The following is a 15,625-nucleotide window of genomic DNA, read 5'->3' on the forward strand; positions in this document are numbered from 1 at the left end:
CAAGGCCAGTTCCATGCGGTCGATCCCTCTGGAGCTAATGGTGTCCAGTAGCCTAAGAAGCCCAAGCTAGCTGCAAGCAGGTAGGTTTGCTTCTTCTCCCCTTAGTCCCTCGCTGCAGTGAGCCTGAATGTTCTGACAACAAAATCACACAAAAATGATCAATGGAAATCAAATTTATTAACCCATGGAGGTCTGGATTTGAAGTCACACTCAAAATTAAAGTGGAAAAACACACTACAGGCTGATCCAACTTTAATGTAATGTCCTTAAAACAAGTCAAAATGAGGCTCAGTAGTGTGTGTGGCCTCCACGTGCCTGTATGACCTCCCTACAATGCCTCGGCATGCTCCTGATGACATGGTGGATGGTCTCCTGAGGGATCTCCTCCCAGACCTGGACTTAAGCATCCGCCAACTCCTGGACAGTCTGTGGTGCAAAGTGGCGTTGGTGGATGGAGCGAGACATGATGTCCCAGATGTGCTCAATTGGATTCAGGTCTGGGAAACGGGCGGGCCAGTCCATAGCATCAATGCCTTTGTCTTGCAGGAACTGCTGACACACTCCAGCCACATGAGGTCTAGCATTGTCTTGCATTAGGAGGAACCCAGGGCCAACCGCACCAGCATATGGTCTCACAAGGGGTCTGAGGATCTCATCTCGGTACCTAATGGCTGTCAGGCTACCTCTGGCGAGCACATGTAGGGCTGTGCGGCCCCCCAAAGAAATGCCACCCCACACCATTACTGACCCACTGCTAAACCGGTCATGCTGGAGGATGTTGCAGGCAGCAGAACGTTCTCCTTGGAGTCTCCAGACTGTCACATGTGCTCAGTGAGAACCTACTTTCATCTGTGAAGAGCACAGGGCGCCAATCTTGGTGTTCTCTGGCAAATGCCAAACGTCCTGCACGGTGTTGGGCTGTAAGCACAACCCCCACCTGTGGACTTCGGGCCCTCATACCACCCTCATGGAGTCTGTTTCTGATCGTTTGAGTAGACACATGCACATTTGTGGCTTGCTGGAGGTCATTTTGCAGGGCTCTGGCAGTGCTCCTCCTGTTCCTCCTTGCACAAAGGCGGAGGTAGCGGTCCTGCTGCTGGGTTGTTGCCCTCCTACGGCCTCCTCCATGTCTCCTGATGTACTGGCCTGTCTCCTAGTAGCGCCTCCATGCTCTGGACACTAGGCTGACAGACACAGCAAACCTTCTTGCCACAGCTCGCATTGATGTGCCATCCTGGATGAGCTGCACTCCCTGAGCCACTTGTGTGGGTTGTAGACTCCGTCTCATGCTACCTCTAGAGTGAAAGCACTGCCAGCTTTCAAAAGTGACCAAAACATCAGCCAGAAAGCATAGGAGCTGAGAAGTGGTCTGTGGTCACCACCTGCAGAACAACTCCTTTATTGGGGGTGTCTTGCTAATTGCCTATAATTCCCACATGTTGTCTATTCCATTTGCACAACAGCATGTGAAATTGATTGTCACTCAGTGTTGCTTCCTAAGTGGACAGTTTGATTTCACAGAAGTGTGATTGACTTGGAGTTACATTGTGTTGTTTAAGTGTTCCCTTTATTTTTTTGAGCAGTATATATATATATATATATATATATATACACATACATACATACATACACCACACACACACACACACACAAGAAAACTTTCCCCCGGCACTCCGGACTTACGTGCATCTGGCTCTGGTGCTCTCCTCACAGGTACTCGGCCTGCATAGACAACTCCTCCATGGCATAGGTGGCACCCAGAGACTTAAACACTGGTTTAGTGCATAAAACCCTGCAGAGTGTGCTATTTATTTTGTGACATTTTGGGGTAACATTCCCCTTCCTCAACCCCCGAAACGTCATGAAATAAAAAGCACACCCTGCGGAGTTTTATGCACTAAACCAGTGTTTGTAAGTCTCTGAGTGCTGCCTATGCCATGGAGGAGATGTATATCACACATACATATACTACACACACTTAGTTATATATACACATATACATGTGTTTATATATATATATATATATATATCTAGCCATATGTTAAAGTCAGTGCTTAAATCATATCGTACCACCAGAAGTGTGCATGCAGCAGCCAGCAGGACTCTCCTCACTCGCTGGCACTGTAAATGTGCTGCGGCAGCGGCTTCCTTCAGGTCACGCGGTGGTGTCGGTGTGGCGCCTCAGTGATTTCACACATCCTGACATCACTGTGAATGCGGTGCAGGGAGCACAGGGCTAGCGAGCGAGCCTTCTATTGTGCCGCTGTGAGCAGCGCACAGTGCCGTGGGAGAAGGTGAAGGGGGGGGATTACGGCCATGGGGGGAAGGGGCCTCGGACGGTCTTTGGTAGGCTGCTGTAGCAGGAAAAGATTTTACTGTCTGCAGCTGCACAACGGATGCTTTTGGGCCTATTTTGATGGAGGGCCTTGAGCTGCAGCTCCATCCGCCCCATTGTTAATCCGGCTATGTTTTTACACCTTGATATGTACTATTGCAGTTTATCCATTGTATTCTAAGCGCTTTAGGCAGATAAATGATGTAATTGAGACAGCTGTAAATATGACACAATTAATCTGTGTCATGGTACAAACATCAGTTCCACTCTCTGCTGTATGCCAGTAGTAGGTTCATTTAACTCTGGTGTAATTATATTGTTATTAAACTACACCTTTAATTATACTTTTACAAGCAGAGGCAGTTTGTCCCCTACTATCTGGGCATTAATAAGTAGCTCTTACTATAGTAAGTATTAAGTTGTCTGTTTAGAAATCACCAGACAATTCTATTAAAAGTCCTGATATACATCAATGATATGACTAATTGTAACCAGTGTAATTGTGGTGTGATATTATTACAGTTTAATTCTTGTCCTTGCAGGAACTGTTTGCTTACAGTTTCATAGGCATATATAACTTTTAGTAGAGCAGTTGTTCTATTTCTTATTTATCTTATACTGAAACGTGATGAGGACAGTGACAGTGTATGCCTCACTTATCTGGATGAATAGCGTGGGATGTAAAATAGCTCTGCAATCATTTACTTCAGACATGTCGATTTTTTGCGGCCCAAGTTTACATTTTTTAAAACAACAGAATGTGGCCCGCCACGGCCAGATAAATTACTGTTGGGACATCTGCCATGACTGGAGCTTAGCTCTATTCGAGCAGCATTCACTGTTCTGTGCATGTACGAGAAGATAGTGATAGGGATGGGGAAATGTTCACGGGGAGCTGCTGCGCATGCCCGGCTACCTTTGCAAAGCTCTGCCCCCCGCCCTGCTCAGCGCTATTAACACTGAAGCCATCACTCCCTGTATGTGTGTGTGTCCATCTGCCCTGTGTACCCACGTGCCCTAATTGCAGGAGGATTCTATTGGAATCTGGATAGAAAAACATCTCTCAATGAAAAAGGCAAATTGGAGGGGGTTAGCACAGGAGGCACAGAAGGCTTGTGGCTGGAGGGGACACAAAGAGCAAGACGGAATACCAGGGGGCACGTGGCTGGACTGGAGGGACATAGGTGGGCTGGAAGTGACACATTTTACTCGCTCATACTGATACGTATTATACGGGAGAGCGGTCTGCACAGTGACATAGGTGGAATAACACAGCTCGCAGCTCACAATATTAAAGTTGTTTTCTTCCCGATACTTGACATCTCTTTGAATACACTTTATTGTTGGTTCTTCTAATAAACCTTTAAAAATTGCATATAAAGACTTTTTCTTTTTCTTGCGGCCAACAAAAGACTTAGACCTTGATTATTCGGCCCAGCTGAGTTTGACTTGCCTGATTTAGTAAGTAAGACTTAAGGCCCATATACATTTGACGATAAAATGAGCGACGTCGTTCATTTCAGCCCTCATCAACGACGTCGCTCATTATATCGTCAAGTATATATGCATCCGACGACCACCGATGCGCGGCCCCGCGGGACGTTAACGACCCTCGCTTATCTGTGGAGCATGTATGCTCAATTTCCACTATGGTCGTTACCGACCAGAGACGTCGTTGAATGTGTATGGTGTGAACGACCAACGACCAAGCCACTGTTCACCAGCCCTGTTCCCAGCTCATTATTTTAATAAACTGTTCAGCTTGGATGCTTCAACGATGAATGGTCTTTGGTAGTGTGTATGCTCATGTCGTTTGCTCAGCTGTTTAAGGGAAGTTCAAGGGAAGTCGTTAACGACGGTCGTTAACGAAGTGTGCATCGTCAAGTGTGTATGGGCCTTTAGTGTTGCACAATTGCATAGGGTAGCTAATGTGCATGTACGGTCTGTTCTATTGAGACATGGTTCCAATCATTCTTTCCTCCACCATGTCTAAATACTAGTAGGCTGGTTTATTAAGATGGCGGGAGACAAATATTTCATGCATTATATATAAGCGATCATGGACAGGCAACAGTGAGTACGCCGTACACCTACACGCGTGTTTCACTGTTAAAACAGCCTTGTCAGGGCTGAGCCAAATTGTTTCTAATGCAGGGATATTTAACAGCGGGCCACCCTCCAATCGGTGGTCTCAGGTGAGTCACTTAAGACCGCCCGCCTAAACTTGATTTCCTTCCCGGTCATGTGCCACCGTTGTCTAATCTGGGAGAGGGGTCAGCAGTGTTTATGTCTCTATGACAACGCGTTATCCCGGAACTTTGCATATATCATCAGCGCTGCACACAGTATTTATAACAACACACCATCTAGGGTTGTGTGAAGACTACCGTAATTTTCACATTTTACATCTATATAGGAAACATCTGCATAGGTAAAATTATAGGGTTGTTTTAAGGGAAGATTCAACTGTTATTAGTATATAAATCCTGTAGCCTAAAAATAGAAAATAACGAGAATGCGCTTATTCAATCTGATGTAGATTTTAATTTTAAAGGTATTACACATAAACATTATCGATGCCAGCCAACATCACATAAAAAATATATTTAAAAAAACACAATAAAAGACATACAATAAAAAGCTCCTTTTAGAATGATAGAACTCGCACTATCTATGCATATATTTTCCTATATGCACCCAGTAATATATTTTCCGCTGCTTTATACTAATAATCAGATAAAACATGCAAACGTCCTTCAATTATCCATGTATCCAGATATAGGTTAGTAGTGATGTTAAACAATATTGCAATATGCTTAATATCCTTTTCACAGGTTTTGTTAGTATCCAGACGAATCATGCATTAATATGATGTTGTTATATTGTAATCGTCCATGCATATGCAGCTACTTTGTTAGCATTCAAGCAATTTATGCAACAGTGTGACATTTTTTACAAAGAGCAGTCCATAACTTCTTGTACCATGTTACTGGCAATGATGAATTTTAACTACCATATAGCATGCCTCTATTAGCCTGTATTATGTTCAGGCAACTTTGTATTCCCCCTCCCGGCTGGCAAACTCACTCCCAGCCTTATCCGGAGTTCACAGGCAGTGGTAGTAGTGTGCTCACCTGATCCCCCTTAGCACTTGGGTTTTAAGTCACGGGGCCGGATGGCCAAAGAGCATCAGCTGTAAGCGGAGTTAAGTTATTTCCGTGGAGATCCTAACAGACGCGTTTCCCCACCTCTTTGTACGTGTCAGCGGCTTCCTCAGTGTCGTTAGCCTAAAACCCTGTAATTTTAACTATGCAGATGTTTCCTATATAGATATAAAATGTGAAAATTACGGTAGACTACGGTAGTTAAAAATCTAGTCTCATTGTGCACCTTGCTGAGTCAAGGGAGCTGTGAGTAGCCATTTTCTATTCACACACGGACATAGACAGACTAGCTAGACAGATCGCCCAGCTGGCTATCGTATTAGATGTAGCCCCATGATGAAGTCTGGCTATTGATGAAGAAACGCGTTGGAAAAAGGACCCTGGACCCGCTTATGATGGACAGATAAGCTTTTAAAACTTTTATTCTTGTACGTTTGCTACCTGCTCAAATTTGTTGTGGAACTTTATGTATTTTTTAATAAAACTGTGTATTACTTTACTATATTATTGTGGAGTGTGATACATTGGGAATGCTATATAGCCCATTAACACTCTCACTAGCACAGTGTACAGATTGCATATAGATTTAAACGGTACACACTATTTTGCCTTTCTTTCTGTTTCATATTACCATGAACAACTATTGGTCTGCGGACTGAAGGCTACACTTTAGAGATAAGTGATTTTTTAATCCTCCCAGCATATGCGTATTTAAATGTTTTTATTATTTTTGCATTAATAGGCACTGGATACTTCCATTTATATTTTATTTATCCGCTCACTTGTTACCAGCAGCCACTCGTGATCTAGAGCAGTGTTTCCCAACCTCCGTCCTCAAGGCATACTAACAGTCCTGGTTTTAGTACTATCCAGGCTTGAGCACAGGTGACTTAATTAGTACCTCAGTTATTTTGATTTAACTATCTGTGCTGAAGCCTGGATATCACTAAAACCTGCACTGTTGGTGTGCCTTGAGGACCGCGGTTGGGAATGCCTGATCTAGAGGAATGCATATAAATAGATTGTCTACTTTTCAAACATTTTTAGATTTCTATCTAAAATATACATACACCTCCTACAGATTATAAGTGATCAACTTGTGCGCATACTACCACATTGATTAGATATTCAAAGTAATGTTTAGGACATAATATGGTAGATAATTTTTTTCATACTGTAGTTGATGTAAAAATCAAATGTCCACTTAAAAATCATGCAAAACAAAATCCATACGGCTTCTAATAAAAAGCAGAATAATAAAACAAATTGGAACCATAACAGACATTTGCTATTTCATAAAAAAAAAATAAAATAAAACGGTTACACGATAAAAGGGCAATTTTTTTTAAATTACAGATGCATGTTGTCCATTCAAGTGGATACCTATAAAACTTTTTTAGTGATATAGTGGTAAAAAAAACAACAACTTTGTGATTAGACTACTCCCTCACCACAATTCAGTTTGATGCACAAGCACTCCCCTAAATTATAGGTGTATCTATAACGGGATCGGAGCCCTGGTTTAGGGAGGTCCACACCGCACACCCTGCACCTGTGCCGGTGGCCAGAGCTGCAGACAATAATCATTAGGAAAATGGTCACCGCTGCCATTTTCCCTTTGATTTACGTATGCGCAATAGAGACCAGAAACAAGGTGCGGGCACCATGATCCCGAAGACCTGCGCATGAGCAGTATAAAGTCAGTGTCTACTCGCCGATGGAAAAAAAAGGGCCCACAAGGAGCTTTCATGCGGGCCCTCTCCTCTCTTAAGACACTCCTGTCCTAGATGCCAATATATATACACACATGAACAACAGTGGGCAAATACAGACCTCAGACACATTCAACAGTGTTAAATACCACACGACATGATTCCAACATTTCGGGATTAACCCATCTTGATGACGGGTTATTCCAGAAATGTCAGATTAAAGACGTTGTGTATTTAACCCAGTTACAAGTCTCTGTGGGCCGCCATTTGTCCACTATTGTATATTTGGCTATCTGCCCCTGAAAGGCAATAGAGATTTTTTGACTGATTAGCCGACCAGAGAGAGTGACAGGTTTACATTTTGGGTCTGCTCAGGAAACTTTATTTATTTTTGAACATTGTGGACGGTACAAACATTATTTTTTAATGTTTTCTTGCAGGCTTCCAACTGTTGATACCATGGAAGGAATTAAATTTGATGCACAGTGGGGAAATCAGCCAATGGCGCGGCGTTTCAACGCCGGCAACGGATGCCCGATTCACCCCCCTCATCCAGCAGCTTAAATGCCAGATTCGCCAAAAAGTGCTCGCTACCTATGGGGTCGCGAGCACTGTTGAATGAGATCCCATAGATTGTAAGATTGCGAGCAGGGCCTTCCTACCTCTATGTCTGTCTGCTTTTACCCAGTTCTGTTTTATTACTGTTGTTCTAATTGTACAGCACAACGGAATATGCTGCGCTATATAAGAAAATGTTAATAAATAAATAAATAGATCCCCGCCGCCGTAAAGCGCCAATCCCCCCCAGACACCACTGAATTCCTCCCATTGAAAGACTTCCACATTTCATTACACTCACCATGTCATTCTTGTTTTCCAGAAAGATGCTGAGCTTTTTCAGGAATGATACCACAAGTATAAGAAGTTCAAAGTTATCTCTGTCCAGTGCTTTAACTAACATATGAACAATGTTCTTGTTTCTCATTTTCAATTCAGTGCGAGTGTCTTCAGCAAGATTGAGCAATAAGTAGAGGGCAACTAAAAAAAGATGGCAGGAAAAACATCACTTAAAATTTTGTGGCAATATGTAAGAAATAGGCATATCAGATGAGCTACAATAAAAAGAATATGAATAACACATAAAACATACAGTACCTTTTGGTTTGTATTTCGTGTTAGCTTAATGTTTATTTCTATATAACTTGAATTATAAGCATTTCATTGTTATGTCTATCAGTTATTTCCACTCAAAAAGTTTGTCTCAATAGTTTTTGTATTTTTGCAAAAAACCTTTACACTAAACAGTATAGTCCCCATGAAGGAGATAAATACAACTGGGGAAGTGAAAAAGTCAATATTGGAAGCGTTTAACAAAGAAACTCATCCAAACATACAAAGCTGATCATAAGGTTACAAATAGATCCAACCAGAGAAACATAGAATTATATGTAAAAAAAAACCTTCGAAAGAGGACAAGTATATGTGTTGCTCATAGCAAACAACTTCTAGCTATAATGTTATAGAATATACTAGATAAATGATATTGGGAATCTCATTGGTTGCTATGTGCAACACCTTCATTTGTTCTCTTTAGAAGGTATAGTAAATTTCCCCCTATACAGTCGGTTGCAGTCAGTGGAATCCATGGTAGTTCACCCTGCATGCTGCATATGTGTGGGTGGCCGCATTGGTGCCCATGTGCAAGCTCCTTACTGCCAAGAGGGTTCCGTTCAGTGCTAAGTGTGGCCCTAGCCTAAACAGATGTCAACAAATCATTCAGTTTAGTAAGGGAGATCTCCTTCTCACAGCTTAATGGATTTGGGTGGCAAGGCAGATAAATTGGATCTAGCTACTGGCAGGACTCTTAAAGCTTGCAACCTTGACTTTAAATCTGTAGATCTCACTGGTAAAGGAGTAAGTAAAATGTTACCAAGTACTGCAGAAACCTGGAACTACAGCTGATCAATGTCACAATATGGGCCTAATTCTGAGGTGAGAGCAAAGCAAAAAAAAACAACAACAACTTTGTATCTGGAACAGACCATGATGCAATGCAAGAAGTGCATATGATAAAGACCTGTCCTCATATATCTAGCCTCAGTATGCCAAGCAGTGAGCTGGCAGGCTTCTTGCTCGAACTTCCTTATCACCCTGTGCAGAAGTGACACCGGAGGGAACACGTACGGCAGTCGAAAGTTCCATGGACTTGCCAGTGCGTCCATGAACACTGACTGAGGATCCCTTGTCCTTGCTCCGAAGACCTGAACCTTGTGATTGTGTTGAGACGCCATCAGGTCTACGTCTGGTAGGCCCCAATTGTCCACTAGGAGTTGAAATACTTCTGGATAGAGGCTCCACTCTCCGGCGTGTATGTCCTGATGACTGAGGAAGTCCGCTTCCCGGTTGAGGACCCCCGGAATGAACATCGCCGATATGGCTGGTAGATGGCGTTCAGCCCACTGAAGAATCTTTGACACTTCATCATTGCCATGCGGCTTCGAGTGCCGCCTTGATGATTTATGTACGCCACCATGGTGGTGTTGTCCGACTGTACTTGAACAGGCCTGTTCTGTATCAGACGCTGGGCCAGGTTCAGAGCATTGAACACGGGAGGTAATTCCAAGTTGATCACAGCAGGAAATTTTTTAGCAGTTGGGCAAAACCATGTGCACTGCAGGGGGGGGCAGATGTAACATGTGCAGAGAGAGTTAGATCTGGGTGGGTTATTTTGTTTCTGTGCAGGGTAAATACTGGCTGCTTTATTTTTACACTGCAATTTAGATTGCAGATTGAACTCACCACACCCAAATCTATCTCTCTCTGCAAATGTTATATCTGCCTCACCTGCAGTGCACATGGTTTTGCCCAACTGCTAACAAAGTTCCTGCTGCGATCAACTCAGAATTACCCCCACTGCCCGCAATTCCAGAATGTTTATTGGGAGGAGAGACTCCTCCTTGGTCCACCGACCCTGAACGGAGTGTTGCTCCAACACTGCGCCCCAACCCCTCAGACTGGCATCCGTCGTCAGAAGGACCCAGTTGGAGATCCAGAAGGGACTACCCCTGCGCAATCGTTGGTCCTGGAGCCACCAGTTCAGTGACAGATGAACCTCCGGAGACAATGAGATCATTTGAGACCTGATCCGGTGAGGAAGGCCGTCCCACTTGGCAAGAATCAGCTTCTGCAGAGGGCGGGAATGAAATTGAGCGTACTCCACCATGTCGAAAGCCGATACCATGAGGCCTAGTACTTGCATCGCTGAGTGAAATCGACACTCGCGGACGAGAGAGGAAGCATCGAATTCTGTCCTGAAGGTTCAGGACCTTTTCCTGAGACAAGAACCACCGCTGGTTGTGAGTGTCCAACAATGCCCCCAGGTGCACCATGCTCTGAGCAGGGACCAAGGAGAATTTCTTCCAGTTGATGAGCCACCTGTGGGCTTGCTGTAACTGGACCATCAGATTCAGATGACGGAGGAGAATTTCTTAGGAATTCGCCAGGATCAGCAAGTCGTCCAGATACGGCAGTTAAAGCCGTCATTATGCCATGACCTTCGTGAAGACTCGAAGAGCCGTAATCAAACCAAAAGGTAAAGCCCAAAATTGATAATGGAGGTTGACAATAGCAAACCGCAGGTACTGCTGATGCGACATTACAATAGGAATATGGAGAATAGCATCCTGTATGTCCAGGGAGACCATATAGTCCCCAGGCTCCATAGCCAGAACACGAGAGCAAAGAGTTTCCATCCGAAACTTGGACTCTCACCAGTTTGTTCAAGCACTTGAAATTGAGAATGGGCCGGGAGGAACCATTCGGTTTCCAGACTAGGAACAGCAGTGAATAGTACCCCTTGCCTCTCTGAGCCAGAGGCACCTGTACTACCACTCCTGTGTCCAGGAGGGATTGTAACACCAAATGAAGAGTTTTTGCCTTCACCTGATCCGAAGGGATGTCTGTCAGGCAAAATTGATGACGGAGACGATTCTCGAAGGATATAGCGTATCTGTGAGTGACGACTTCCCGTACCCAGGCGTCTGAAGTGGTCTTCAACCATTCCTGGGTAAACCTTAGAAGTCGGCCTCCTACCCTGGGATCTCCCAGGGGGAGGCCCGCCCCGTCATGCAGCGGGCTTGTCTGATTTGGTAGCAGGCTGACGGGCAGCCCACGCAAGTTTAGGTTTGGGCTAAGTGGATTTGGAAGTGCGAGCCTGTTTCGGGTACGCCTGACCCTTTGCTTTACCTGTAGGATGAAAGGAATAAAAGGAAGTACTCTTAACCTTCGGGACTGAAGGAGCAGTACTAGGTAGACACGCCATCTTACCAGAAGCTAAGTCAGCCACAATCTTGTTGAGATCCTCATCAAAAAGAATGTCTCCCATTAAAGGGAGCACCTACAGGGTTTTCTTAGAGTCCAGATCCACAGACCAGGACCATAACCAGAGAATCCGGCGAGCCAAAATGGACGTAGTAGAAGACTTGCCCGCCAGAATACCGGCATCAGAAGCCGCCTCCTTAATGTAATGAGATGCTGTGACAATATACCAGAAGCTCTGCTTCCACCTCCTGAGCCCACCCTTCAATAGCTTCTGCAGCCCAAGTAGCTGCAATAGTGGGAAGATGCACAGCTCCTACGTGTGTGTAAATAGCTTTTAAGCAACCCCCCCACACGCTTATCCGTCGGTTCTTTCAGAGAGGTGACGGTAGTTACAGGCAGAGCAGAGGATACTACCAGCCGCGCCACTTGCGAATCCACCAGCGGTGGTGTTACCCAATTCTTACTTGGCTCCGCAGCGAGGGGATACTGAGGTGTCAATTTCTTTCCTGGATTTTCCCAGGATTCCTGACATATGTCACCGAAGTGGTCAGAATGAGGCAAAACTTGTTTAATACCTTCTGACGTTTAAACCTATCCGGTTTCTTAGAGGTAACAACAGGTTTTGGGTCAGCATCAATTTGAAGAATCAGGCTGATAGCCTCCAATATGTCAGATTCCCCATCAGAAACATCTGGCTCAGTGTCTGAGGGGTCAGTATTTATGCCATCTTCATCAGACAAAGTGTCTGGAACATGGGTGGATTGTGAGGAAGTAATGGCCCGCTTAGACGACCCCTTGGTCTTAGGCGGGCAAGGGTTAGGTTTTTGTTTGTTCAGTGAGTGATTCAATTGCTGTAACAGAGGACAGGAGATCTGCCCATGACGGATTAACCGCAGAGACAATATGTGGCTGTACCGGTACCTGAGGTCCCATAGGGGGAGTAAGTCTAGTTACCAGCATATTTATTAGAGAGGAAAAAGTAGCCCAAGGTAGGTCATTATGGACCCCCATTGCTACAGCCCTACTGGGGGGCAGGGAGCCCCCAGAACCTGAACCCTCCGCTGCTGTTTTCCTCCAATGTATCTGCAGCGTCACCACCACGCAGTGTGGAATAAGCCGCAGAACCGTCACCCCTTGAAGCTGACATAATATGAAAGCGTGAACCACGGGCAACACGGTACAATATCAGCAGTATAATACCTAATCAAGAACCCCCTGTGATAGCACAAACAGAGGATTCAAGAGGTAAATAGTGACTGAAAATCACAGAGAAAAATACACAATAAGAATATCCTGTGAAATGCCTATATCAAATAACCCTGACACACTTATCCCCCCTCAGGGTACAGAATATAGGGATAGCAATCCGAGTGAGATACACGGAATAGAAATCACGCAGCAGTTATATGCACACACACAGTCACATGTACAATGCAGAAATTATGACAAGCAATGACACTGCACTGGACTAGCAATACTAAGTAATACTAAGTAAAGCTATACAGATCAATAGATATATCAATGCACAGTAAAGACTGGATGTATATCACAGGGTACTTGTAGTACATAACCCTGAAGTAATGCACTGTTTCTTAACTAACACTGTCAACAGACATGTAGAATACTTAAGTGTCCTGTAAAATGCACAGCGCTGATAATGCAGGCGGCATTACAAAGGAGGCTTTGCCCAAACAGTCCCAGGATCAACTCAGCATGTGAAGATGGCGCCAAAACGCTGACAGGGAGTGAGGGAGAGAGAGAGATGCAGCTCCAGGGTGGAAACATTTACTCTAAATGGCACCTTGGGGCTGGGAGATGGGCTACAAGTCAGAGCCTTATCCCCTTGCTAGACTTCACCACGGGGTACTGTGGGCCATATGTAAACGGTTTTCAGTAAAACCGACCTATGCACCTGCCCTGGTGGTCTAGTGGGGTCCCTGTACTACCACAGTGTCCCCGGCGGCGTTGGATCGTGATTTCCAGCGGGTCCCGACTGGGGGACCCTCTTATCTCCTCCCTGAGTGCAGCCACGCAATCACGGAGAGCTGCGGCTGGCGTGTGTGCCTGATGTAGAGAACCAGGGCCTCCGCTGTAAGTACCCGGCAACCAGGGACACGGGAGTATACAGAGCCGCTGGGGGAGGTGATGGAGCTGCAGCAGGAGATGTCAGAATGACATCTATCACATATGGTGCCTCTGCTGCAGCCCTTGAAGTCTTCTTTCTTCACTTTAAAAAGCTCTTTTCAGGACTGCAGGAGCAGCCCTGCCTGTTAGCTGCCTGCACTGCAGGCACCAACTTACAAACTGAGCTCCTGTGCACGGAGGCGGGGTTATAGAGGATGCGGCGCTGAGCATCTTGGGAACAGTCAAAGCTTTAGCATGTTGGTGCCTCAGATCAAGATCTTACTCTACATCCCGATGTTATTCCCTGTGGAACCTAGTGTACCCCGCTGCAGAAAAGTGCATGTTAAATGATTTATATATGTATACGCTTATTACATAATTCTTTACGCAATTTTTTTTATGTACTGAATGAAAATAAATTGTATACAGTACCACGTTCAATAATTAGCTCCAGCCTTTATTCACTATCACTACTATTCACTTAGCCACAATCATCTGATAATTTAGTTTTATTTTTAAGAAAGTTTACGAAGTTTTAACAAGCGCTCTCCAAATGACATTTTGGTTAAATACTTACAATTCTGACCTAATTAACAGTCACTGGTAACTTTGAACTCAATTAAAAACATAGGTTACATAAAGTAGCAATATTGTTAAGTCCATAAGTGTTTTTTTTTTATAAAGCACACGTTTAAAACTATATACTGTAAATGGCAAACATTAGTAAAATAAGAATTTACTCACCGGTAATTCTATTTCTCGTAGTCCGTAGTGGATGCTGGGAACTCCGTAAGGACCATGGGGAATAGACGGGCTCCGCAGGAGACTGGGCACTCTAAAAGAAAGATTAGGTACTATCTGGTGTGCACTCGCTCCTCCCTCTATGCCCCTCCTCCAGACCTCAGTTAGGGAAACTGTGCCCGGAAGAGCTGACACTACAAGGAAAGGATTTGGAATCCAGGGTAAGACTCATACCAGCCACACCAATCACACCGTACAACTCGTGATAACCATACCCAGTTAACAGTGTGAATAACAACAGAGCCTCACTGAACAGATGGCTCATAACAATAACCCTTTAGTGAAGCAATAACTATATACAAGTATTGCAGAAAATCCGCACTTGGGCCCTCATTCCGAGTTGATCGGTTGGTATTTTTCATCGCATCGCAATGAAAATCCGCTTAGTACGCATGCGCAATATTCGCACTGCGACTGCGCCAAGTAATTTAACAATGAAGATAGTATTTTTACTCACGGCTTTTTCATCGCTCCGGCGATCGTAATGTGATTGACAGGAAATGGGTGTTACTGGGCGGAAACACGGCGTTTTATGGGCGTGTGGTTGAAAACGCTACGGTTTCCGGAAAAAACGCAGGAGTGGCTGGAGAAACGGAGGAGTGGCTGGGCGAACGCTGGGTGTGTTTGTGACGTCAAACCAGGAACGACAAGCACTGAACTGATCGCACAGGCAGAGTAAGGTTGAAGTTACTCAGAAACTGCTAAGTAGTTTGTAATCGCAATATTGCGAATACATCGGTCGCAATTTTAAGAAGCTAAGATACACTCCCAGTAGGCGTAGGCTTAGCGTGTGTAACTCTGCTAAATTCGCCTTGCGACCGATCAACTCGGAATGAGGGCCTTGGGACGGGCTCCCAGCATCCACTACGGACTACGAGAAATAGAATTACCGGTGAGTAAATTCCTATTTTCTGTGACGTCCTAGTGGATGCTGGGTACTCCGTAAGGACCATGGGGATTATACCAAAGCTCCCAAACGGGCGGGAGAGTGCGGATGACTCTGCAGCACCGAATGAGCAAACTCAAGGTCCTCCTCAGCCAGGGTATCAAACTTGTAGAATTTTGCAAAGGTGTTTGATCCCGACCAAGTAGCAGCTCGGCAAAGTTGTTAAGCCGAGACCCCTCGGGCAGCCGCCCAAGACGTGCCCACCTTCCTCGTGGAATGGGCT

The 15,625-nt window shown here is 44.8% G+C and overlaps 1 protein-coding gene across 3 annotated transcripts in view; it reads right to left on the reverse strand.

Moving 5' to 3' along the window:
* The window catches only part of KIFAP3 (kinesin associated protein 3), a 631,738-nt gene that overhangs the window by 333,778 nt on the left and 282,335 nt on the right, over nt 1-15,625 (reverse strand). For all 3 annotated transcript variants that reach the window (XM_063940294.1, XM_063940293.1, XM_063940295.1), the window contains exon 9: nt 8,071-8,249. In XM_063940294.1, the coding sequence (XP_063796364.1) occupies nt 8,071-8,249 (179 nt within the window). The remainder of the gene's footprint in view (nt 1-8,070; nt 8,250-15,625) is intronic.

Source organism: Pseudophryne corroboree, chromosome 9 (assembly GCF_028390025.1).
Source record: "Pseudophryne corroboree isolate aPseCor3 chromosome 9, aPseCor3.hap2, whole genome shotgun sequence".
Classification (NCBI taxonomy): domain Eukaryota; kingdom Metazoa; phylum Chordata; class Amphibia; order Anura; family Myobatrachidae; genus Pseudophryne; species Pseudophryne corroboree.